Consider the following 23,636-nt stretch of genomic DNA (forward strand, 5'->3'; position numbering starts at 1 on the left):
GTTTTGCTTCAGGATGACTGCTGTCGTACTTCATCCTCCTCGCTAAGGACTGTTGGAGGGTCAATTGTTTAGTAAAAGTAGTGGTGTTCCTACTTCCTCTCTGGGATGATGAACGACTCCCAGCAGCAACAGCAGCAGCGGCAGCAGTAGGCGTTGCAATGCAGGATCCTCCAGAGGAATCCCGGATAGGAGAGTCAGTCATGCCAGTGACATGGCCTGCAGGACTACTTCCGATCCTGACTAAGGAGGAAATTGATGAGGAGGGAGTTGATGGTGTGGTTTGCAGGTGCTTGGATACAACAGGACAAAGTGATTTAGTTGTCCCTGGACTGCTTACGGTCTTAGCCAAAGTTTCTGAACTTGACAGTAACTTTTTATGAACGCGCTGCAGGTGACATATAAGGGAGGATGTTCCTAGGTGGTTAACATCCCTACCCCTACTTATTTCACCTTTACATATGGTAAGGCAGTTGTTGTCCGGATTTGGATAGAAATATTGCCAGACCAAAGAGGTGGAATGTTTGGTCTTCTGCCCATGCATGACCGTGATGGGCTTTTTCATCCCATGGACAACAACTGTCTCCCCCAGAGCCTGATTTAAACAAACCACATCACCATCAGAATCCTCCTCGCCAACTTCCTCCTCTGCACCAGCTACACCAGTATCCTCATCCTGTTGTACTTCAACAGTGACATCTTCAATTTGCATATCAGCAATTGGACTGTGGGTGCTCCTTTCAGCACTTTCAGAGGGCGTGCAAATGGTGGAAAGAGCCACCTCTTCCCGTCCAGTGCTGGGAAGGTCAGGCACCGCAACCGCCACCACACTTGGACTCTCCTTGGGGATTTGTGATATCTTCTTAGAACGCACAGTTCTTCACTGTGCTTTTGCCAGCTTAATTCAATTGATTTTTTTAGAGGGATGAGGGCTTCCATCGTCATGTGAAGCTGAACCACTAGTCATGAACATAAGGAAAGACCTTAGCTGTTCCTTGCCACTCCGTATCGTAAATGGCATATTGGCAAGTTTACGTTTCTCCTCAGATGATTTAAATGTTTTTTTAAGGTCATTTTCCTGAACTTTGTCATGACGACATTGATGGCATGTTATCATCTATGTCATGAATAGTGGCACCAGCTTCAAGTACTAGGAGGAAGTGGTTCTTGATCTTTCCCTATTTTATTTTTATCAGAGAAGTGTGTTCCTCCATTTATGTTATATTGATATATACGTGTGGCTAAGGCGCACACAAACACAGAAAATAATTTTTTATTTTTGTTGGAGACTAGTGCACTTTGTGGGTTACACCACCCTTTAAGAAATGAGCCAGCCAGCTCTTTACTTATGGGACACAGGCGCATGATGGGCGCTGTTCCTTTGTTGATGCACGTGCAGCTACAGTGCACACAATTCACAAAGACAGAAAAAAAAGAATTTTTTATTTTTTGTGGAGTGCACTTTGAGGGTTACACCACCCTTTAACAGACAGACGCACGCTTGGCGCTGCTGCTTTGAGGATGCACGTACAGTGCACACAATTCACAAACACAGAAGAAAATGTGTTTTTTTATTGGAGTGCACTTTGGGGGTTACATCACACTTTAACAGACAGACACACGCTTGGCGCTGCTGCTTTGAGGATGCACATACAGTGCACACAATTCACAAACACAGAAGAAAATGGGTTTTTTTTGTTGGAGTGCACTTTTGGGATTACATCACCCTTTAACAGACAGATGCACGCTTGGCGCTGCTGCTTTGAGGATGCACGTTCAGACAATTCATAAACACAGAAGAAATTTTTTTTTTTTGGAGTGCACTGTGGGGGCTTACACCACCCGTTAAGAGATGAGCCAGCTGGCCCTTTACTTATGGGACACAGGCGCACGCTTGCCGCTGCTCCTTTGTTGATGCATGTGCAGCCACAGTGCACACAATTCACAAACACAGAAAATTATTTTTTATTTTGTTTGGAGTGCACTTTGGGGGTTATACCACCCTTTAGCAGACGAGCCAGCCGGCCCTTTACTTATGGGACACAGGCGCACGCCTGGTGCTGCTCCTTTGTTGATGCACGTGCAGCCACAGTGCACACAATTCACAAACACAGAAAATTATATTTTATTTGGTTTGGAGTGCACTTTGGGGGTTACACCACCCTTTAACAGATGAGCCAGCTGGCCCTTTACTTATGACACAGGCGCATGCTTGGCGCTAATTTCTTGATGCACGAGTGGCTACTGTGCACACAATTCACAAACACAAAAAAATATATATATTATTGTTTTTGGTGTGTACTTTGGGGGTTACAGCACCCTTTAATGGACAAGCCAGCTGGCCCTTTACTTATGGGACACAGGCGCACGCTTGGCGCTGCTCCTTTGTTGATGAACGTGCAGCCACAGTGCACACAATTCACAAACACAGAAAATAATTTTTTATTTTGTGTGGAGTGCCCTTTGGGGGTTACAGCACCCTTTAACAGTCAAGCCAGCCGGCCCTTTACTTATGACACAGGCGCACGCTTGGCATTACTTTGTTGATGCACGTGCGGCTACTGTGCACACAATTCACAAACTCAAAAAAAAATAATATTTTTTTTGGAGTGCACTTTGGGGGAGCAACCATAATGCACAGATCACCCCCTGGACAACACTACAGCACCCCTCTAGGACTACAGCCTTCATGGGACACTGCACAACACAGTCCAGCCAGCCCCTATAGACTTTGGAGTGGACACAGCCCCTATGGACAACTGACTGCACAACACAGCTCAGCCAGCCCCTATGACAGCAGCACAACACAACCCAGCCAGCCCCTATGGACAACAGTAGCACAACACAGCCCACTCAGCCCCTATGGACTGAGTGGACACAGCCCCTATGGACAACAGCAGCACAACACAGCCCAGCCAGCCCTAGCTCCCACCCTCCCTCTTCACTGTAGACAGCCGGAGTGAGAAATGGTGTCAAAGCGGGGACCTTTTATAGAATCCAAAACCCGCGAGATCCGGAAGGCAGGATGATGACGTTTTGCCTCGATTTCAGATCCGGGAACAGTCGAACCTAACTTGGATACGACTCGGATCGGGGGGGCACGGGGGGGGGTTCAGATTTCAGAAATCCGAACCCGCTCATCCCTAGTATATATTCACTGTATATATATATATATATATATATATATATATACAGTATATATACTCTAAAGTGTAGAGAGACTATCTCTGCAGTTTCTTACTTCTCACCAGAGTAAATGTGTGTACATGTACATAAATATCCTATCCTATCTTGTGCTAGGGAGACATGTCTTAACACCTGAATCCAGCTGGATATAAGGGAACATTGCTTTATCCTACCTTTGTATTATTAAGTGTTATATTCAGAACATAAACCAGAAAAAAAGGTTACCTAGGCTGTGCTGTCCTCTAGAGGACACCTAAGGAATTCCAAAATATTAATGTGAGTAAACAAATCGGCTTGAACATGTAGTACCATTATTGTGGCCTGAATCTGATTAAAGCATACTTATCTACATTTGAAAAAGCATTTTAGGGAGATTGTGAAAGAAGCACCTATGAGCATGGCATTAAAGTGGGCATATACTGCTACATCTGAGAGGAGTGTCAATAAAATTGACTTACATCCAAATGTAAACGAGCTACAAAGCAGTTAGTAAGATCTACTTGTTGATGAAAACTCATTGATAATTTTCAGAAAATACATATAGCCATAGGGATCATTGGGCCTGATTTAGAGACGGACGCTCTGAAAGAACGCTCGCTCTGAATCAGGGTGTTTTTTTTTTTTTGTTGTGCGGCCTCCCGGCCGCTCGCTTAGCTGTGGGTGACCACCCACAGCTATTGTGAGCGGCCAGGATGATGTTCGCGATGGTCAAGACCATCGCAACCATCGGGGCTTGCGATGAGACCCTTGTGGTAGGGTCTTGTGGCCGCAAGCCCCAGAGAGCTTTTGGCACAAATGGCAGGTGTTCACTTGGGAACGCCTCCGTTTGTGAAGCCACCCCCCGCCATTCCTACAAAATGGGTGAGCTGTCGATCAACATCGACAACCGAGCCTTGTGTAGTGAGCCACGGAGCGAGAAAATTTATCTCTCGATACGGGGCTTGCGCATGCACAGTACGGAGCTGCACATGCGCAGAGCCCACCATCGACCCGCTTGTGAGCGCTCAAGCGCTTGCGAGCGGGTCTGAATCAGGCCCATTGTACCTTATACCCAATACAGGGAAATTATACTAATGATCTCATTAGAATGTATACATGGGGGTTAGGTGCAATCAGGAAGATTGCTAGGGGTACATTTAATAAGAATCGAGATTGGTCGATATGACAATCCCAGGAGAGTTTAGGCATGATTTTCTTCTCGCAAATTTACTAAAGGCAAAGTTGGGTGAGTTAGAGAGAGATTTCTCTCTTCTCGTAAAACTCAGGTGAGATAGCAAACTCGAATCAACTCACCATCAGGACAACTCGGAAGTACTTTTCAGCTAAAAGATACATCTCTCAAATTTACCAAGAATTGGGGTGACAAGCTCGGGTGAGATGACAGCATACTATCTGCCAAACTGATTTTTCCAACTCTCAACCTCCTGAGCTGCGAGTGTGGCAGAAACATACACAAATCATTGTGATTTGTGTATGTTTCTGCATGTAAATAGTTAAATAAGGGTTATTTTTTTTTAATGATGTAGGGTGCCCCCCAAAAGCATAACCAGCCCCGAACTTGTCAGCCAGTCCTGGTTTCCGAAAATTACTAGGAACAAAACGAATAGGGTTCCACCATAATTTAGGAACCAGCACCAGGCTGCAGGGCCAGTCCGGGCTTTAAATATAAGGGTTAAAAATGTGTAAGGGTCCCGCTATATTTAAAACCAGCACCGGACCCAAACCGACCGGGTTGTCATGCCACAGCCAGGAGACCCTATTACCGGGTCTCCAGGGCCAAAGCATTCTCACTCCACGCCAGTCAGGCCAAGTCGGGGATCTCAGGGGAGGTGGAGACCCCCACAAGAAGGGATCCCCCCTTTCCTGAAATTTCAGGCTTGGTCTGAAGCCCAGGGCTCTTCCCCGTACCCCTGGGCTGTGGGTACGGGAGTAATAAAGTGTAAAATAGAAGTAAACTATTGTATTTTAAAGTGGAACTACAGTGCCAGCAGGAAGCCGGCACCTGTACCTCCACTGTAAAATAAATATCATTATTGGACATGTGGGCACACACATCGTTCGTCGATGCATGTCAACGATATGAATGATGTAACAATTTTTACAATGGTTATCATTCATACAGTATCTTCCAGAAAATCTGACCGTGTATACCCTCCATTAGGAGCTTATTGGTTGGCACTTTATCTCCATCCACATTTTAATCTCTTCCCATTAAAGTACTCCAAGAAGATTTTACCCATACTTGCTGACAATCTGGCTGCCCTCTCCGGTAGGAGGCAGCCAGGTCGGTACAGCGAGGGGGCGTGACATGAATTTGGTGGTGGAGCGGTGGGTTTGACTGCGTGATTGAGTCGTTGCGGCACTGCCTCCGCTACATAATTCGGAGATTACTGGCATTGTACAGTAGGGGTCAGCGCTACGATGACTCTTTTATTCTATAAGTGGGTGGCTGCAGGGTGGAAGTGGACAGCGTCAGGGGGTTGCGAGGTGGTGCAAGCAGGTGAGAGCCACCTGGGGGACTTGCCCACTCTTCCGGGTGGCCAAGAGCGTCCGAAGAATTTTGGAGCCTCCAGTCCATTCCAGTAGAGCAGACAAGTATGATGCTACCTTTATCAGAGGACAACTAATAGATTTCAAAGATAGATACTGATGTAATAACATTGAAATTTGCTGCACTCCAGAATTAATCACAACTGCGGGCCCTGCGTACATGTGCATGCAGGTCATTGTGGCTCTCCAAGTAGCAGACTGCCCTTGCAGCCATTTAAATTGGGCCTGATTATGCTTGCTGGGATATGTAGTTCACAAGCAAAAACTACATTTATTCTATAATTATTAATTAACCATAACTAGTAAAGGGTCTGGCTGGGCCCCCTCATGGCATCACCACTTAATACACATAGTTGCTTTTTACATCACATATTATGTTTGTATTTTTTTCATGTAATAATTCACATATATTTTAACCCCCTTTTTTCCAACACTCATTTATTAGTCTTACACACCTATACTTTACACTGCACTGTCACTCTTTTTCCATTTTTCGTGTGATGCCCTGGGGGGGTCCTGGGCTGGACGTTTTTCGGGGTGCACTGCGCCCGGATGTGAACCCCTTAGTGTTAGGGACTGCTAGTGACAGAGAAGCCATGACGTGGCCTAGTAGCTTCCCATGTATTTGCAAATGCATGCAACTAATATCTCTGATTTCTATGACCATATAGTTTTCATATATTGTTGCAGGTACTATTCAGCGTGCTGAGGAACAATAGGGGTTTAAACCCCCCTCCTTTTTCTAGTTAATTCACACGCAATCAGATTCTTACTTACTGCACATGCGTATGCATCGCAATGCGTGCGCACGAACTAGCCACTTCTATCGGGACTGCGATCGCAGTAACTACGCAGACCCATCAAAGAATGATTGACAGGAAGTGCCGTTTGTGGATGGTGATGGGGTTTTTTTTTTCGGGCGAATGCAGTCGTGTCAGTTTATATCAACGGCAGTGCAGAGACGTGCATAAATTAGCAACTGCGATGGCCTACGCAGCCTGATAGTGTGCTTGAAAGAATTCCTGAGTAAGGTCTGACCTGCCTTAACTGTGCGTGAGGCTGTGATGGTACTCGATTGAACCAATGTTTTCGCAGTCTTGCTATACATTACGGATGTGCATGTAAAGTAAAGTGGGCATCCTTATGTAGTGCTCAGATTGCATTGCAATGGATTAGCATACTATCGCAGTGAACTGAGGGCCTGATTCAGACCCGCTCGCATGCGCTATGCGCTCGCAAGCAGGTCGATGGTGGGGCACTGCACACGCATGTCGTGCGCAGTGCGCGTGTACGCAAGCCCCGGAGCAAGTGAGAAATTCACTCACTCCTGGGCTCGCTACAAAGGGGGTGGCTGTCAATGTTGATTGACAGCTCGCTTCATTTTGTAGGTGGGGAGGGGGGGTGGCTGGCCAAATGGAGGCATTCCAAAAGGAACGAATGCCATTTGAGGGCGGCCCTACTGACAACACTAGTGATGTCAGTAGTGAGAATACGGCTCTATTAGAGCCGGTAGCTCACTGGGGCTTGCAGTAGACGAGACCCTACCACAAGGGTCTCGTCACAATCCCGATGGTCGCGACCATCACCTGGCCACTCGCAAAAGCTGTGGGTGGCCACCCACAGCTTAGCGAGCGGCTAGGAGGCCGGTTTAAAAAAAAAAAGCGGCCGCCCTGATTCAGAGCGAGTGCTCGCTTTTTGCGAGCAGCTCTGAATCAGGGCCTGAGGGGCGTGGCTGCCGGGGGCGTGGCTGCCCAGACGGAGGTATTCCCATGGGAATGCCTACCATCTGGGGCCGGCCCCACTGACATCACTTGTGATAAAGCCAAAAGCACTCCAGGGCTTGCGGCAGATGAGACCCTACTACAAGGTTCTCGTCGCAAGCCTGACCAAGTCTTGACCATCGCGACCATCTTTGTTGCCAGTCGCTATAGCTGTGGGTGGTCACCCACAGCCATGCGAGCGGCCAAGGGGCCGCTCTAAAAAAGAAAAGGAGGGCACTGATTCAGAGCGAGCGCTCTGAAAGAGCGTCCGGCTCTGAATCAGGCCCAGAGTGCGTACGCTATATTGCTTACCATAGTGAATCAAACTTAGGATTTGCCTCTAACAGAGAGGGTTGCTGTGGCATTTCCCCAGCAGAAGGACATTTTGAGCAGCATCAGGAAGCACCTAAAACCCTTGGATTTCATGGACACACGCAGCACATAGAAAGGATGTGGGGGTTCGGCCAAGTGGTGCAGTAAAAGCACAGATGTACAGGAAGACACCACCTCAATCCTACCTAGCAGTTTCTGTGGCAGACAAAAATTATGGGGGAGAAAGATCCTTTTGAAGCCATCCTTGGCGCAATCTATCAATTTAAAACTCTGAATATACAATAGTATACACTACTTAGTGTTTGTTGTAAATACAAATTTAAATGCTACAAACTAATATGCTACAGTGATTTTAGGAAGATGTTATTGAAACATAATTAATAGCATGATAAAAAAAGCATACAAATAAATAGCAATAAAAGGTAGTCCCTTTAACAGCAAAGTAACAGATATTAGAATACTGTAATTAATTATTTCTGATGACAAAGACAAGTTTTAATCCTCTTTAAATCTATTCACAGTGTTCACACTTACTGTAGGCCGAGATGTAATAGGGTGTGAGTTTGGAAAATGAGTAAGTATAGAGCTATACCCGCACATTGGCTCACTTTCTGCAGGTCACCTCACTCACTGGGGTAAATTTACTAAGATGAGAGTTTTTAGAAGTGGAGATGTTTCCCATAGCAACCAATAAGACTCTAGCTATTATCGTCTAGAGCAGGGGTTCCCAACCACGGTCCTCAAGGCACACTAACAGTCCAGGTTTTGAGGCTAGCCAGACTGGAGCACAGGTGACTTAATTAGTACCTCAGTTATTTTGATTTAACCATCTGTGCTCAAGCCTGGATATCACCAAATCCAGGACTGTTAGTGTGCCTTGAGGACCGAGGTTGGGAATCACTGGTCTAGAAGGTGCTAGTTAAATGTTAAGTTGAATCTGATTGGTGGCTATGGGCAACATCTCCACTTCTAAAAACTCTCGCTTTAGTAAATACACCCCACTGTGTGCTTTGGCACTTTTGTCCCCTCTCTAGAGTGTAGGTTAAAATGTAATGGGAAATAATTCAGTCTGTTTCTATTCCCTCCCTAACTATGGATCTCCAATTCTCTTACAAATCCAAAATTTAAACCGTTCCCTTTTGACTTGCTTCTTCCCCGTTCCCCAATCAAAGTCTGAGATAATCTACAGTAGATATCGTACCAGGAGTGGAAAGTAAATGTTTTTCCCTGGATTAAACGTGGTCCTCTGTTTCTCTCTGACATACTCTAGTCCATCTGTGAGTCTTTCTTCCTTTACAACCATCCAGCACAGATGCTACTGTATCTTCCATTGAATAAGCAATATCAATATTTTCAGATTCACAACTTTTACGACTTGATTAATAAATCTCATTCCTTTGCTCAATACTAGAATCCTAATGTTAGTTTTGGTCTCCTACAAGTTGCTTACTGTCCACCATATACCTATTGCCCTTAAAAAGTCACATGAGACAGTGTGGGAATGGGTTGCAAGATAGGCCTTTGACTTGGAAACTTGGGAACGTGTCTGCACTAATCTTGTAAAATCTTTTTACTCTCCTCTCAGAGAAAATTCTTTAAAAATGCTTCAGGGATGGTTCCTTGCCCCAGTCCCCCTGCACAGACTTTCTGTCCTTTTCGAGCTTTTGTTGGAGAGATCACAGTGAGAAAGGTTCTCATATATGACCCATATATTTATTAGCTCCCATCTTAAGAGATGTTCATCAATTCATCTTTTTAATTACCAGCATCCATGTGCCAAGGTCTTTAACATTTTTTATACTCCCCAGTTCACTACCACATGTTTCAAAATATCCTCAGAAACTAATCTAGCATATACAGATTTAGCCGCGATCGCGCACAGAGCATCACGCATCGCAGCATAGCGGAGCTCTCACTAGGCTGAGACTAGGCGCACCCGGCGTTCTCCCCATTGAAGTCTATGGCGTGCGCGTGCATATGTATGCGCATAACATAGATGCATAGAACATGGAATCGTGGCTCAGGTGTATGGAGCCCTTTAGCTATTCACTTCACACAAGAATTGTTATCACAATTTTATTGTAGTCTGTAGTCTGCTTGTGTGTCTTTATACATAGGGGGATATGTATCAAACCTTGGAGAGAAATAAAATGGAGATAGATAAAGTACCAACCAAGCAGTGTCTAACTGTCATTGCTGTGGTTTAAAAATGACAGTTAGGAGCAGATTGGTTGGTACATTATCTCTCTCCAAGGATTAATATATCTCCCCAATAATCTTGACATGCAGTAATGATGTCACCATTCAGACTGTCAACATCAGAGTGTTGATGCAAAATGTCGACATTTTCATTAGACATTATTGTTACTATTAGGGTTACAATTAGGAATAAATTGTGCCCCCAGTAGTGGTCCACCTATGCAGTGCCCCCTGTAGTGCCCCTTATACAGTGCCTCCCTATGCAGTGCCCCCCAGTATTGGTTGCCCTATCCCGTCTATGCAGTGCCCCTTATGTAGTGCCCCAGTTGTATCCCTTATACAATGCCCCCAGTAGTGATCCCCCTATGCAGTGCCCCAGTAGTGCCCCTTATACAGGGCCCCTAGTAGTGACCCCCTATGCAGTGCCCTCCGTAGTGGTCCCCCTATGCAGTGCTCCCAGTAGTGCACATTATACAGTGCCCCAAGTATTGGCCACCCTATGCAGTGCCCACTGTAGTGGTGCCCCTATGCAGTGCCCATAGAAGTGGTTGCCCTATCCCCTCTAGTAGTATCCCTTATACAGTACCCCCAGTAGTGGTCCCCCTATGTAGTGCCCCAGTAGTGCCCCTTATACAGTGCCCCCAGTAGTGGCCCCCTATGCAGTGCCCCCAGTAGTTGTCCCCCCTATGCAGTGCCCACAGTAGTGGTCCCCATTATGCAGTGCCCCCAGTAGTGCCCCTTATACAGTGCCCCCAGTAGTGGTCCCAATTATGTAGTGCCCATTACATATACACAGACAACAACAAATAAACAATACTTACCTGAATCCGTCCAGGGCACGAGCCCCGGACAACCCCCCTGATTATGACACTGAATATGTCCCACGAAAATACCGGTTTTAAAAATCTTAAAACTTGATATTACTGCACCAATACTCATGCTACATGAATTGTCCTAATATAGAGGTTCTCAAACTCAGGGCCTGATTCAGACCCGCTCGCGAGCGCTGAGAGCTCGCAAGCGAGTCGATGGTGCCCTAGTGCACATGCGCTCCGTTGTGCGCATGCGCGAGACCCGAATAGCGACAGCCAAGCCGTCGCTATGGGTCTCGCACCAAAGGGGGCGTGCTGTTGATGGTGAGTGACAGCACGCCCCCTTTGGTGGGCGTGCCGGGGGCGTTGCTGCCCAGACGAAGGTGTTCCCATGGGAACGCCTACCATCTGGGGCCGGCCCCACTGACATCACTAGTGATGTCAGTGGGAGTGCTTTTGGCTCTGATAGAGCCAAAAGCACTCCTGGGCTTGCGGCAGCAAGACCCTACTGCAGGGTCTCATCGCAAGCCCGATGGTCACGATGGTCTTGACCATCGCGACCATCTTTTTGGCCGCTCGCATAAGCTGTGGGTGGTCACCCACAGTTATGCGAGCAGTCAGGAGGCCGCTCCAATAATAGGTAGGAGGGCCCTGATTCATAGCGAGCGCTCTTGTCAGAGCGTCCAGCTCTGAATCAGGCCCTCAGTCCTCAAGGCACCCTAACAGTCCAGGTTTTAAGGATATCCATGCTTGACCGCAGATGACTTAATTAGTACCTCAGTAAATTTAATTTAACCACCTGTGCTCAACTATGGATATCTCTAAAACCTGAAATGTTGGGGTATCTTAAGGACCACATCTGGGAACCTCTGTCCTAATATCTGTAAAGGTGTATCGGGGATACAGTCAAAATGCCGATGGCGGGGAAGCCCTCTGACTAAATCCCAGCATCTAAATACCAATGCGGGACTAAAGACCAACACTCATCTATATACCAACGCCAGAATCTAGACAGATGGCCTCCCGAACGATGGTAAGCCGGGCTAGCGCTTAGCCATGCATGCAGGGGGGAGGGGGGTTAGGTTTAGGGATCCCTGGGGGGACTTAGGGTTAGGCACCACCCCAGGAGGATTAGGTGTAGGGTGTGGGGAGGGGAGTTAGGTTTATGCACCCCTGGGGGGGAGTTTAGGGTTAGACACCACCAGAGCCGGCCCTAGCCAATTCGGTGCCTAGGCAAAATTTTGGCTGATGCCCCCTAGCATTTATATATATATATATATATACACATACACACACGTAATAAAAGGCCGGCACCCCACCTTGCAGTTCCACCAGCCCCATTCCCCCAGACCTAGTGATTGTCTCTGCCCCATTCCCCCAGACCTAGTGTGTCTCTCGGCACCATTTCCCCACTGTGTCAGCCTCATTCTCCCCTCAGCCCCAGGGTGTGTCAGCATCATTCTACCCTCCAGCATGTTTCCCAGCCCCAGTGTGTCAGCCTCTTTCCCCCCACCCCCAGCGTGTCTGCCTCTTTCTCCCCCCAAGCCCCAGAGTGTGTCTCAGCCTTGCCTTCCCCCTCCAGCCCCAGTGTATCTCAGCCTTCTCCCCCAGCCCCAGTGTGTGTCTCAGCCTCCCCCCCAGCCCCAGTGCATGTCTCAGCCCAGCCCCAGTACGTGTCTCAGCCTTCCCCCCACCAGCCCCAGTGCATATCTCAGCCTCCCCCCATCCCCAGTGCATGTCTCAGCCTCCCCCCCATCCCCAGTGCGTGTCTCAGCCTTCCCCCCCCAGCTCCAGTGCGTGTCTCAGCCTTCCCCTCCCCCAGCCCCAGTGCATGTCTCAGCCTCCCCCCCAGACCCAGTGCATGTCTCAGCCTTCCCCCCCCAGCCCCAGTGCATGTCTCAGCCTTCCCACACAACCCTAACCTTCCCCCGGTGGTACCTAACCCTAACCTCCCCCTGGTGGTGCCTACACCTAACCCTCCCTTCCCACACCCTAAATCTAACCCACCTGGGTGGTGTCCAGAGCCGGCCCTAGGCATAGGCATAATAAGCTTATGCCTAAGGGCCCCAGTGCGTGTCTCAGCCTCCCCCCCAGCCCCAGTGTGTGTCTCAGCCTTCTCCCCCCAGCCCCAGTGCGTGTCTCAGCCTGGGGCTGGGGGAAGAAGGCTGAGACATGCACTGGGGCTGGGGGGGGGAAGGCTGAGACATGCACTGGGGCTGGGGGGGGGGAGGCTGAGACATGCACTGGGGCCCTTAGGCATAAGCTTATTATGCCTATGCCTAGGGCCGGCTCTGGACACCACCCAGGTGGGTTAGATTTAGGGTGTGGGAAGGGAGGGTTAGGTGTAGGCACCACCAGGGGGAGGTTAGGGTTAGGTACCACCGGGGGAAGGTTAGGGTTAGGCACCACTAAGGGAGGGTCAGGGGGGGGGAGAGTGGAGGGCTGGGTACCTACCAGCCCCAGTCGGGATCTTCAGTGCTCAGGCTTGCGGCATCGGGATTTAGTCAGACGGCTTCCGAGTCATCGGCATTTCATACCCAACCTGGTGTAACCTTCAGTAATATCCTTGCAGAGTGTTATGTTTTCCTTTCTGTGATATAATGTCCATACCTACTCCTACTACCTACAAAACTGAACTATCAGACCTATTCATGTGTGACAATCCTCTAACAATGTAACAATTTGGAGGCAGTGATCCGATAACAGCTACTGTATCTTTATCCCCTTCGCTGCTGAGGGTTTTCTCACCTTTGTGCTGAGGTCATTTTCCATGTTTGCACTTGTCACATTCCAACATCAATACCAATGTTTTATTTATGCATTTCCCTTTACCTCGTTTTTTTCAGAAGACTTTATATTTTCAGAAAATACCATTAGCCTTCTTGCTCTTTCTAGCATGTCAAATAAACTTTTACTGAAATGGGCAAAAAGAGTTTAGTTTTTTTTTAAATTGAAATTACAAGAATCTATAAAATATATATATATATATATATATATATAATATATATATATATGTATACTGTATATATATATTTTTTTATAAATGCCACAAATAAATTCATTCTGGTTCTAGCATTGGGCCTCATTCAGAGATGTAGGCTGTTCTGATTTTTACATAGTTGAACGAACTAGGCATCGAAATGTGCATGCTCCAAGCCCCTTCTGCGATCCTGCACACATACCTTCAAGGATTGCAGTGTGGATGACAGGAACGTACCGTTTGGTAGGGGAAACGGGGGAGTGGTCGGCAAAATGCAGGCAGGTCTGTGCTGTTTTGGGGACAGATTGCAGCACATAAAATATACATAAGATGGCTCCATCATCACAGTCCAGGTGCCCAAGCTGCATAACTATAGGTTAACTCACATGGCCGATCATCGGAGAGCCTGTGTATGGGATGCGAATGTGTACACAGTTGCGGTGCTACTTGCAATGGCTCTGTTGGGCTTCTCAGTACGGTTGGGGGTGGGTTCTATTTTACAAACAATCTCCCCTCTGCAGCATACTAAATCGAAGCTGCGATTGCAACACTGTACATCTGGAAATCAGGCCCTTTGATTAATATTAATTGTGATACCCAGGTAAAAAATGTATGGTTTAGTGTGGTGTTTTGGTTGAACGCCTTACCCAATTTTAGTAGCTTGTTTGTTGAACACAGGTTCATCTAACTCCCACAGAGCGGTAAGGAGGGTGTTTTAAAATAGAGAGAGTGCCACATCTGGATGCTGCAACGAAGGATGTCATTTTATTTATGAAAAATTCTTTCTTCAGCAATGTTAGAATGACAGAAAAAGCATCTATGTTTATTTACAACAGCATATGGTTTTCACTGTAATGGTTTTAGTAAATTTCACAGCAACAATACCTTTAAATATATTCAACATTAACAAACGATTGGATGAACTGATCACTGCAATATGATAAATAACAAGTTTAACACACCAAATACTTTGACATGTACTGTATATATTTTGTACATATACTTTAGTGGGGCCCCATTAGTCTAAATATCATAGTTCAGCTGATTACTGTACAGGTGGTGCACTGTTTGCTGAAGTTAAATAGAGATGGACTTTCTCAATCTTGGAATAAACAGAAGGCTGCCAGCAATAATCTCCTAGAGGGTCCTCAGTGAAGCCTGGCAATGGTATTGGCATTGGTAAGGTAGTTTATTCCTATGTATTGTAGCTATCACTAGATGAAATGGGAGGAGCTGAAGGATACATACCCTCTTTTATAATGTTTTTCCGACTAATCTGCACTGGATATGGCCAGTCTCTAGCAAACTGTAATGTTGGTAAGCTGGTGTGTGATGGTCGGGTGCGCTCACAGCATCTGGGGAACCGCTGGGACCAGGTAATAAGCACACGCCAAGCAGCTCTGCTCTTTCTGCAGTGAGAGATTTGGCCATTAGATTTCACCCCATGGGGTACATTTGCTAAAGCTTCTAAAACAATTGGAGGTTTTGCCCAATGTAACCAAGTAGCTCCTGTCTATCATTTTCTAGGATGCAAAATAGAAATGAAAACTTTATTCTGATAGGTTGCTATGGGTAACACCATCACTTTTTAGTTTTAGAAGTTTTAGAAATCTAAAAACAAGTGTGGAATCTTTGGTGTGTGTGTGTCACTACTGTCTGGTGAGAGAATATGTGTATTGGCTAGTATGAAGGGGGCAGGTAGGGCACAATGTGCCCTCTCCATCTATGGATAACATAGCTGGGTAATATTATTTTCTCATCCCAGGTGATCACCAGACAATAAGTTCTAAGGGTCCATATCATTTGAAATAGGGGTCTCCTCTGTTTCCTATGTCAGTGCCACATGTGTACAGATGCAATTATGGGCAGGAAAGAGCACACAATGCACTCCTGACTATACAGTATATACGTGCTTTCAACAGCATAGGGTAATATTGTCTGCGCTACTGAAAACACGTTTTCTGTATATAAGTTGGAGGGTCATTCCTATTAGAGAGCCATATAATTTGAAAGAAGGGACTCCTACTTTAAAATGTGTATAATGTGAGTGCTCTATTGTTGCAATGGGACTTATGGGCCTGATAGGGCATGTATTGCCCTCTTACCCGCACTTTGGATAGTGTATGTATTCTGTGGGGTCAATCCTATTAGGTGCGATGACATCGCGGCAGGGGCCACACTCTACAGCAGCATCTGGACCCATCATCTGAAACAGGGTTCTCCCTCTCTCTAATGTGGGTGCCCCTTAATTATTGGAATCTATGTTGGGAGAGATCTTCTCCCATCTCTGGAGTGATTTTCCTGTAGGGAATTAATTTTTGGTTATTACATTGATCACCAGAAATCAACATTAATGAGGCCACCTAGTTTGTAAGAAGGAACTTTCCTCGGCTCTGGTGGAGAAGATAGAGGTACACAAAGTCCCTCCCCCATCTCACATTTTTTTTCCTTTGATCCATCTCTTACATTTTTTTTTTATGACGAAAGTGACATAGACGCACATGTGCATGTTAGTATCGCTTCACAATTTGGCCTGGCAGCTTCATCAAGACCACACGAGGTTGTTAATGTGTGCACATGCACAGGATCATGATCCCACACATGTGCACATTTACAGACCCCCGGCCAGACAGGTGAGGAGTCACCACTGAGTGTGACTCAACCTCCACAGTTTTAATGTACATGACAGCAAAGGGATGAAAACAAACATTTATTACAAATCAGAATCCACAACAATCTTGATGCTCTGAAATTAAACATCCTTCAAAAACCATCTGGCCACACTTTGGACAATTTGGTACCTTGGACCCTGTTTTATTACCTCACATGCTTTGCAGTATCTATATGCCCAATTAGTTAATATCTTTACGCAATACCGAGATCTCCAGTTGAAATACTTCCTGTACTTCTCATCGTCCTTGTCTAGCTCGAGAAGATAAGCAGCCAGCTCCTTGGCACTTGGGAAGTCATCAACATGGACAAAGGCATCTCCAGGGACAAAATGTTCATAGTTCTTGCGAGATGTCCCCAACACAACTGGCACCGCCCATGAACCAAACGCATTAGACCACAGTTTCTCAGTGATGTAATCCTTGTATATCGAATTCTCAAAAGCCAAGTAGAATTTATACTGAGATATGGTTGACTGAGTATCTTCCCGTCTCAATTTCATGTGTTTTGCACCATAAACATCAATGGCAATGTGTTTCTTTAGTTCCTCATAATATTCAGTGCGACGGACACCAGGGTACCATTTACTAACCACCCAGGCCAAAAGTTTGGATTTGGTGGGAATGGTGAAGTTTTGAGGGACTTTCAGTGTTTCTATGCGACCATATGGGATAAAAATATCTGAATCCTGGTGGAACGTCATAGTCATGTTGAGCAGGTCATCCAGCATGGCCAAGTTTTTAATAATCAGCGGAGGTTCCACAGAGAGCCACACCCAATGTTGAAAATGAGGCCTTGGCTGTTGGGGCAGTAACTTTTTGTCATACATAATATCTGGGTGATGTAAGATGACGGCATTAGCAGCACTATACAGACTCCTATCTACTGACAGCTTGCACCCAGTGATGCCATAGTCCTTGTGGCATCTGTCCAATGGAAATATATATCCCCATGGCCATTGCCAAATCAGGATGAGAGTCTCTGTCTCTTCTTTAGTTGAGTACATTGTCTTTGTAGCAGTTGTCATATGTTTGAGCTTCTTTTCCTCTACAATTACATTAGCAAGGCCTTTCGACATTTCTGCTCCATATTTCCAGGTAAACGATAACAGAAACAGAATAAGAAACAGGAAGAATATAATTAGGTGCTTCTGGTTGAGTGACGTCAAGATCATCTTCAACCTACAGGGAAATTAGGAGTCACAGTATTAGATTTATATCTAAATATCGACAGTGGAAAGAAATGTATTGAGAAATTAGTATAAGTATTAGAAGTTTTGCTAGCTGTTTATTAAAATTGAGCTGTTTTGCAAGTTTAACTCAGTATTTATGTTTTTTTAATTTTTTATTTTTTAATAGCAATGATTGTTTTTATGGTATGGTGCAATACAGGATGGCTAATGTATAGAATACACTAGGGAAATTCTGAATAGATAACTCATACCTCCCAACTCTCCCGCTGACCCACCCATGGGGGGAAGATTTGGGGGAGAGCACTCTCACCACTGCTCTGCAGAGCATAGCATGCACACAGCATCTGTTCACTGTGCTGGGGAGACCCTGGGGGCAGCCCAGCCTCTTCGGGAGAGCTGGGCATGCCCCCGGAGTGATGAAAATGGGGATGTGTCATGAGGCCACGCCCCTTCACAGTGAGGCCATGCCTTTATACAATGTTGGGATGTATGGGTAACTTCATAGTTAACTTACCACTAAATTAGTTCTCGCATGTGCAGGACCCCATGTCTTTGTTTTCACACATGCATATTTTTGACTACCCTTTGACCAGTGGCGGCTCCAGAAGTGGGGCTGCAGCGCAGTCCAAAATTCAAATAGGGGAGCCACACCAACTGCCCTTTCTAAAGCTGCCAAACATGCCCGGGCGGGACTCACTGGCAGTTGGTGTGGCTCCCCTATTTGAAATTTGGACTGTGCAGCCCCACCTCTGGAGCCACCACTGCCTTTGACCATTATATTTTTTATATATGCCCTGCTCCCCCAATGTAAAAAGCTATGGAACTCTACAGTGCCTTATAAATCAATGATAATAAAAGGACCCTAACCTTACTGCACTCTATCTATGTGGGTAGGTTCTGTCTGCAAATTCAGGATTTCCATTAATGGAACATGTGAATGTTTTCTTGACTTAAAGGCTAATGCCACGAAAGCATCCATCATACTGGCTCCTTTATTTGGTTAGGTCAATGATTTCCAAACTGTGCGCCGTGGCACCCTGGGGTGCCTTGAGACACTTGCCGGGGTGCCTCTAGTTGGTGGTCCAGCACCAAATCAAATTATTTATGGTCAATGCAATGTAAATATGTGGACAAACAGAAGCATAAACCTGTCTACCACCACATATCTGAACCTAAGGATGACAGGTCAGCACTTTACTAATTTTTTTTTCGGAATTTCTCAAAAACAAACTTTTGACTTAGTGGTGCTGTGAAAACAATGCTGATACTCTAGGGCACCATGATTCAAAAATGTTTGGGAACCACTGGGTTAGGTCCATTCTTTGTTACTAATATCTAATGGTTCCTACCTTCTCAGTGTCTATTCTGGTTCTTAAGGGAAAACCATTTGAAATCCTTATGAAAGAATACTCCACTGCATCATTATAGTGTTTAACAGTGTTTCTATGTAGTCAGCATCAATTGTCACAAATTAAAACCAATATTAGACATGATACCATAATCTAGTGGTTCTCAAACTCGGTCCTCAGGACCCCACACAGTACACGTTTTCCAGGTCACCCAGCAGGTGCACAGGTGTGTTCATTACTCACTGACACATTTTAAAAGAACCAAAGGTGGAGCTAATTATTTAAATTGCAATTGTGAAAAGACCTGGAAAACATGCACTGTGTAGGGTCCTAAGGATCGAGTTTGAGAACCTGTGCCATAATCAACCACTAGAAGCACTGTTCATCTACTTGGAAAGGCCAAAGAAGGTAGAGTAGTTAAACATAGAGGTTAGAAGTATCACATGAAGGAGGGTCAACTATATGAATGGTGAAAGCATCAAAGGTTAGGTTTACTCATACTCCGGTAGGGAGCAGCCAATTCAGTGCTGCAGGGGGCATTGGGGTTGGTAATAGTGTGTGTGGTATGGGGCCGTGGCAGTGTGATTGTGTTGTTGTGGCCCCGTCTACCACTATACAATGCTGACACTCCCAGCATTGTTAAACAGGGGGTGGGGTTGCAATGACACGATTCAGTGTGACTCGCATCAGAGCCCCTCCTGGATCACCCAATTGGTAAGTGGGCGATTGCAAGAGAGAGGGTGGAATTTTCACGGCTGGTGGCCAGGAGACTTGACCTCTCTTGCGGGGGTGCCGGGAGACTTGCCCTCTCTTTCGGGTGGCCGGGAGTGCCATCCAATTTGCGGGAGCTTCCCGCCCATTCCAGGAGAGTAGCAGGTATGGATTTGCTAAAGGGCTATTTTCTAAAACCACTGTTTTTTGGGCAGTGTTAAAACAGCACAATTTATTATACAATTTTTTTATACAGTAGGTCAAAGTGCCATAAAAAAATCACCGTTTTACAAAGCACTTCAATGCACTTATTATAATGAACTAAAAGTATTGCGCTGTTACTATAATTAAACATTAATTTGTCCCCATTTATATATAAATACAATAATGTTGTCCCCATAAGATAAGCAAAATTCATAGGCTACACTCTTATTTAGCCTACAAAAAGTAAATCTCGCTGTATCAGCTGTGGGCCTGACTAGATGCGCTACCTACTGCCGCTGCGTCTTTGTATCTCCTGCCGGTTTCACTGATCCGCTGCTGCATCCAAAGATGCAGCATGGGATCATCTGCTTGAACATCGATCATCAAGGTAACCTGGGGGTCACCCAGGATGACTGGGAATTCATGCTGGTGAAGCTAGTGCAGCTGCAACCAAGGACGCAGCCGCTGGCTTCAGCATGCCCAGAAAATGGGTCCGACACGTCCCCGTGTTCTGAAATGCTGACTGTTGCCTCCCATTCCTTTCCCTAAAATGAGCACGGCATGTCAATCATGCTGCATCGGTTTAGAGGGCACTGAGACCTTCATCCACAAACGCAGTCCGGATCCTACATATGCGCAGAGCATCAACTGTCGGAGATGTCCGTTAACCATTGGGTTTGTGTACATCTCTGAATTAGGCCCTGTGTGTGGTTGATAAATCCGCAACAGGAAAAAGAGTGTTGACTTACAGAGTTTATAGAGTTTATATTTGAGTTTGTTAAATAAATACATGATTGGGCTAAAGACCAGTGAGAAAGGCATCAGGACTAATGCCGCATACACACTAGATGATAAGTTGGACAATATGAATGTCAACGATATCTTTATCGTTCATCGCATTCAATATCGTCCAGTGTGTATGCAAGACATTGTGAACGATGCGCGCTCCCGCGGATCGTTAACGTTGTCTTTCGGCGTCCGTGCTTACAGGGCAACCTGACGATATCGTCAGGTTCTGCAAGTACAGGGATGAGGGAGAGCGCCGTCAATGAACGATATCGTTTAGTGTGTATGCTCAATTTCGTTAATGACCTTGAGCCCGGCAGTGTAGGGGAAACCCTTAACGATATCGCTCATGAAACATATTGTTATGTGTGTATGAGCCTTAAGAGAAATATCACTTAGCTGCTAAGATCAGGAGGAGAAAATTACTAAGAGGTGATGTGATTTTTTTTGACACCATCAGATGGGAGGTGAAGGACAGACATATAAAGTCAATCTACAGGCAACAAAACTACTAGTCAAAAGGGCAGTTAATTAGAATGAAGTACTAAACATTTTTAGTGTAAATAAATAGAATGATGCAGGGGGGCATGTGTTACCACCCCCAGCAAGTGGCACCCCTATACACACTTTTCATGTGCGGAAATCCACCACTGATTACAATATAAAACCAGTTAAATGGCTGTGTGCAATGGTCATTTTGTGCATTATTCCTGTAAACCGATTATGCCTCACAAAATTGCAGTGATTAAATAGTAGAACCTGATTATCCTCATAACAGGTAGTTTGTATTTTTAACGCACCTTTTTTCAACACTGATACCGCTTATATACCTAAATTCCGGGTCTGTCCCGGAGGTTGGGACAGGGGGCTCGCTCTGAATCAGGGCGTCCCTTCTTTTTTTAAAGACGGCCTCCTGGCCGCTGGCATAGCTCCTTACTCTACATATTTCACACATTGGGAGCACAGCTCACCACCACGGATTTCTCTATACGTATTTTATAAGCAGGATGCCTTACATGTAGGAATACATGGAGAAAATATGATATCCACAGGAGTAAAGGATATGCAAATTAGAAAAGTAGCAAGCAGACCACCTGCTGTAGGATTAATTTTGTATTTAAAAGGACAAGTAAGGCATTAATATCATGTTTGTGAAATGTACTGTAAGAAAGTTGTAAAATTACCTTTGGTGATATTTCTGCTTTTTTTTCTCCCTGGTCAACTAAATAATTCCTAATATCCATGTAGGAAGGTCCTATTGGCACATTCTCAAGCACACCTCCATCAGTGTTGTATCATTACACTAATATGTGCCGGATCTGTAACACAAGGAAGTCAGTTTGGCACGTCACAACCTTTGAATACATTACTCAGACATAGAACAGAAAGGCGGAAGTATGCAGACACTAATGAGGTGTATCAGTTATGAAATGATGTGATCTGGTGGACTTTGAATGTGGAATGATTGTTGGCACTTGCAGCAGAGGTGTGAGTATTGGCAAAACGGCTGCACTGTGGAGTTGGTAAAGTGTACACAGAATGCACCAGTAGTCAAAACCTGGGTCTGAGGCCTGTGGTCGTAAATGGCTCCTGGATGCTACAGAGGGCAGGCTTGTTCAGTGCCACAGACAGGCAGCAATGCATCAAATTACTGATAATCTGAATCAGGGACCAATGAACGAAACCCTGCACCTTACATTGTATGAGCTACAGAATCTCATTGTCAGAATATCAACATTTAAAATATAGGTAACTGCAGATATTTTAACCTGCAGTCAATATATAGGCAGGTCTACAGTAGGTTTTGCTTGACATTTATTTATCGCAACTGTGCAGAGGATTAGCGCTAGTGTGATGGGGATCAGCGCTACTGTGACAGGGATCAACGCTACTGTGATGGGGATCAGCACTACTGTGACAGGGATCAGCGCTACTGTGACAGAAATCAGCGCTACTGTGATGGGGATCAGCGCTACTGTGATGGGGATCAGCACTACTGTGACAGGGATCAGCGCTACTGTGACAGAAATCAGCGCTACTGTGATGGGGATCAGCGCTACTGTGACAGGGATCAGCGCAACTGTGACAGGGATTTAGCGCAACTGTGACAGGGATCAGCGCAACTGTGACAGCGATCAGCACTACTTTGACCGGGATCAACGCTACTGTGACACGGAACAGCGCTACTGTGACAGGGATCAGCACTACTGGGACAGGGATCAGTGCAACTGTGACAGGGATCAGTGCTACTATGACAGGGATCAGCGCTATTGTGACAGAAATCAGCGCTACTGTGACGGGGATCAGCGCTACTGTCACGGGGATCAGCGCTACTGTTACGGGGATCAGCGCTACTGTGACAGGGATCAGCGCAACTGTGACAGGGATTTAGAGCAACTGTGACAGGGATTTAGCGCAACTGTGACAGGGATCAGCACAATTGTGACAGGGATCAGCGCAACTGTGACAGCGATCAGCACTACTTTGACCGGGATCAACGCTACTGTGACAGGGATCAGCGCTACTGTGACAGAGATCAGCGCTACTGTGACGGGGATAAGCGCTACTGTGACGGGGATAAGCGCTACTCTGAAAGGGATCAGCATAACTGACAGGGATCAGTGATACTGTGACAGGGATCAGCGCTACTGTGACAGGGATCAGTGCTACTGTGACAGAGATCAGCGCTACTGTGACGGGGATCAGCGCTACTCTGAAAGGGATCAGCATAACTGACAGGGATCAGTGATACTGTGACAGGGATCAGTGCTACTGTGACAGGGATTAGCGCAACCGTGAAGGGGGTCAGCGCAACCATGACATGGATCAGCGCTACTGTGATGGTGATTAGCGCAACTGTGACAGGGATCAGCGCTACTGTGACAGGAATCAGCATTACTGTGAGGG

At 45.9% G+C, this 23,636-nt stretch overlaps 1 protein-coding gene across 1 annotated transcript; it reads right to left on the reverse strand.

The window, feature by feature from the left end:
• Positions 1 to 16,569: 16,569 nt before the first annotated feature.
• Positions 16,570 to 17,661, reverse strand: LOC148453456 (4-galactosyl-N-acetylglucosaminide 3-alpha-L-fucosyltransferase 9-like). Its single transcript, XM_088462099.1, has one exon. It carries the CDS (start codon positions 17,659 to 17,661, stop codon positions 16,570 to 16,572), a length of 1,092 nt encoding a protein of 363 aa, XP_088318225.1.
• Positions 17,662 to 23,636: the final 5,975 nt, after the last annotated feature.

The sequence above is a fragment of the Taudactylus pleione genome, unplaced genomic scaffold, assembly GCF_031769625.1.
Source record: "Taudactylus pleione unplaced genomic scaffold, aTauple2 ptg001150l, whole genome shotgun sequence".
Lineage (NCBI taxonomy): Eukaryota > Metazoa > Chordata > Amphibia > Anura > Myobatrachidae > Taudactylus > Taudactylus pleione.